The sequence below is a fragment of the Poecilia latipinna genome, unplaced genomic scaffold (assembly GCF_001443285.1).
Source record: "Poecilia latipinna isolate Pla-1442-1.1 unplaced genomic scaffold, P_latipinna-1.0 Scaffold858, whole genome shotgun sequence".
Classification (NCBI taxonomy): domain Eukaryota; kingdom Metazoa; phylum Chordata; class Actinopteri; order Cyprinodontiformes; family Poeciliidae; genus Poecilia; species Poecilia latipinna.
Genome location: NW_015113474.1, coordinates 202,706 through 205,433, shown reverse-complemented (window position 1 = coordinate 205,433; position 2,728 = coordinate 202,706). Strand labels below are relative to the sequence as shown.

At 39.1% G+C, this 2,728-nt stretch overlaps 1 protein-coding gene across 1 annotated transcript in view; it reads right to left on the bottom strand.

Annotated features, from left to right (window-relative positions):
* Nucleotides 1-972: 972 nt before the first annotated feature.
* LOC106956935 (N-acylneuraminate cytidylyltransferase-like) overlaps nucleotides 973-2,728 on the bottom strand; it is a 14,074-nt gene continuing 12,318 nt past the window's right edge. Inside the window, exon 8 of the mRNA XM_015048049.1 lies at nucleotides 973-1,941. Within this exon, the coding sequence (XP_014903535.1) occupies nucleotides 1,727-1,941 (215 nt within the window). The 3' untranslated portion in view covers nucleotides 973-1,726. The remainder of the gene's footprint in view (nucleotides 1,942-2,728) is intronic.

The following is a 2,728-nucleotide window of genomic DNA, read 5'->3' as shown; positions in this document are numbered from 1 at the left end:
TACATCACACCAACACCCATCTGGAGTCCCGACAAGAAGACAGCATGGCTGCCCGAAAAAGGGTAAAGAGCCTGAAGAAGCAAAGGGAACATGACGCTGCTGGCCGCGGTGAGGTAAGGTCATTTATATAGCTCATTTTCAGCAACAAGGCAATTCAAATGCTTTACATAAATTAAAAGAAAAATACAAACAAAATAACGAGCAAAAGAAAAATAATCTAACAATGTTTCTCTAAACTAGATACTCCTTATCTGGGTCGCTAGATAGGCATAAGTACTCTAAAAATGAGCTACAGAGTGACCTTAAGTCATGTGTAATGCTATGTCCCATTATAGATACTTTAAGGCCAATGGGTTGGATGAGATGGGATTTTACTGTAAATGAGTGGTCAGAGCAGAAACAATGCAGTTCGCTCCTCTACTGGTGTGTCCAGCTAGACAGACTGTACAGTTTACAAATACTGATTACAGTGGCTTGACAATAATCTTTGTAGCATGTGCTCATATAGTGGTTTAAACATTAAATCTTTAAAATTAATTTAATACAATCTGTTTTTTTTAACTCAGTTTTAACCTATAAAAAATAAGAAATTACAAAAATAAATGCAGACAGCAGTCAAAATGAATTAAATCACTCTACAGCACCCTCTGGTGGTTCACAGAAAATATAGCTGGCCACGTCGTGTCGTCATGGCAACGAATTAAACGTATAACTAGACCCCACAAAATAAGGCGGAAATTATCAATCTTATTTCTGGCTTTATTTTGAAGTAAATAACCACAAAACCAATATAAAAACACCACTTTTATAAAGTTTGAAGTCCGTGCTGTCCAACAGAGTTGAAATGAAAACTCGGTATGCGTCCATGTTATTACGAAGCCTTATAAATGCGTCACATGCTTGTACGCCGCACGGCGGGCAGCGACTACATAGGGTTAATGACTAGGAAAAAAAAACATTTTTCCCCTTTATTGTATCAAATCTAATGGAAAATCAGTTTATTGCTCTGGACAATTACTCCATGACAAACATTTAATTTTCCTGTCAAAATAGTGCTATAATAGTGATATACATTAATAAATACAGCATATTTAATTGATCACGGTGATCTTAGAGCAGAGAGAATCAACAACTGCAATTTGGTACAAAGCCATATTATGTGCAGGACATGAGGGTTAAATCAGACCGATCATCAGGACAGAGCTAAAGCAGCAAAACCCCCAAACATGGTCAGTGGTGTCTGTAAGAGTTTATGAGCTGGTTGTACAACACAATGAAATGTTATGAAACAGTGGAAGAACTTCAGATCTAAAACATTCCTGTGAACTTTCAGAAAAATCAGCTAAATGATTTATTCAAGTGGCTTTTTGTTCAGTAATCCACAGCTTGATCCTCATTCTGTTTTGTTTAAAGCCTAATCTCACCGTGTTTTATGAAACATATGGGTGTTTTATGAAAACCAACCACCAGATTTAAAACAATCAAACGAGTAAACTGTGATCTAAGACATGCAGAAACAAGAACCCAGCGGCTTTTAGCGTCAACAACCAGCAGGAACGGCTGCTGAGGAGAAAATCTGAGGTCAACTCCAGCCATTCTCACTTTTAAACAAGTACTGATGTTGCTTCTTGGCGTCTTTAGTCTTCATGATCTGTTCTGTTGCCGTGGCAACCGCCACAAGCGCGCTTCACACGAAACGTGTCGCGTTTCAATCCGGGTTCCGACATCAGAAGCAGTTGCGGTCGATCCTGTCCTGCTTCATCTGGAGCCTGGCCTGCTGCTTCTGGAGCAGGACGTGTTCGGCGAAGTCCCACACGGCGCCCGCGCCGCCGCCTTGCTTGCAGGCGAACTTGCCGGCTCTGATGGCGTCGGGCTGGGCGTCAGCCGGCGCCGCGCTCAGACCCGCCAGGTGCAGACAGCTGGCGGACGCTGGGTCGCAGCCTGGGAGGGAAAACGCAGGTAAATATTTACTTTACTGCTCCGCCAACAGGACGACCATCGGAAGGCCAGCTTAGTTCACAGATTTCCTAAGTCCTGTCTGTTTAAACTCATTTAAAATGGTTTAAAACATTATAAATGCGTTAAAATGTTACGCTTACAGGCCATATTTGTATGAAAAATAATTTTAATGGCAAATACATAATGCTAGAACATGATTGTTGGTAGAGGGTGAGCATAATATCCTTAGTTTGTGTCTTGTTACTTTGTTAATTTTAACCAACTATTATACCCACTTTTTAATAGAACAGATTGAACGTTTAACCCCAGGAAAAAAAAACAAAAGCAAGATATTATACTGACCCTCTATAAAAAAAAAAATCATGTTAAAGCGGGTTAAAACGTTTACTTTTTTAAAACTGGAAAGGAATAAAATCAAATAGTTTTCTATCCTTTATTTTTTCCCAGTTATTCAGACCTGAAAAATACTTCAATTAAACATTTTTTCCAGATTGCTGAGACATAAGAAATTACTTTTACCCAGTAAAATATGTATTTATTTATTTCAGTTTATTGCAGAAAATAATCTGTTAATGCTTAAATAAATAAATTACTCCACATTAATAGTCAAAAAGCAACAATATCACCTTTCCCACTCTGGAAGCTAAACGTTAAGCTCTCTTGGCTGTGCTGGTTGCTGGGAGACCCCTAAATGCTAATATTTTAACACAGACCTTAATCAAATTCTGCTCAAGGCCCTTGGACCGGCCCTGCATGATGAGTTAAAGCC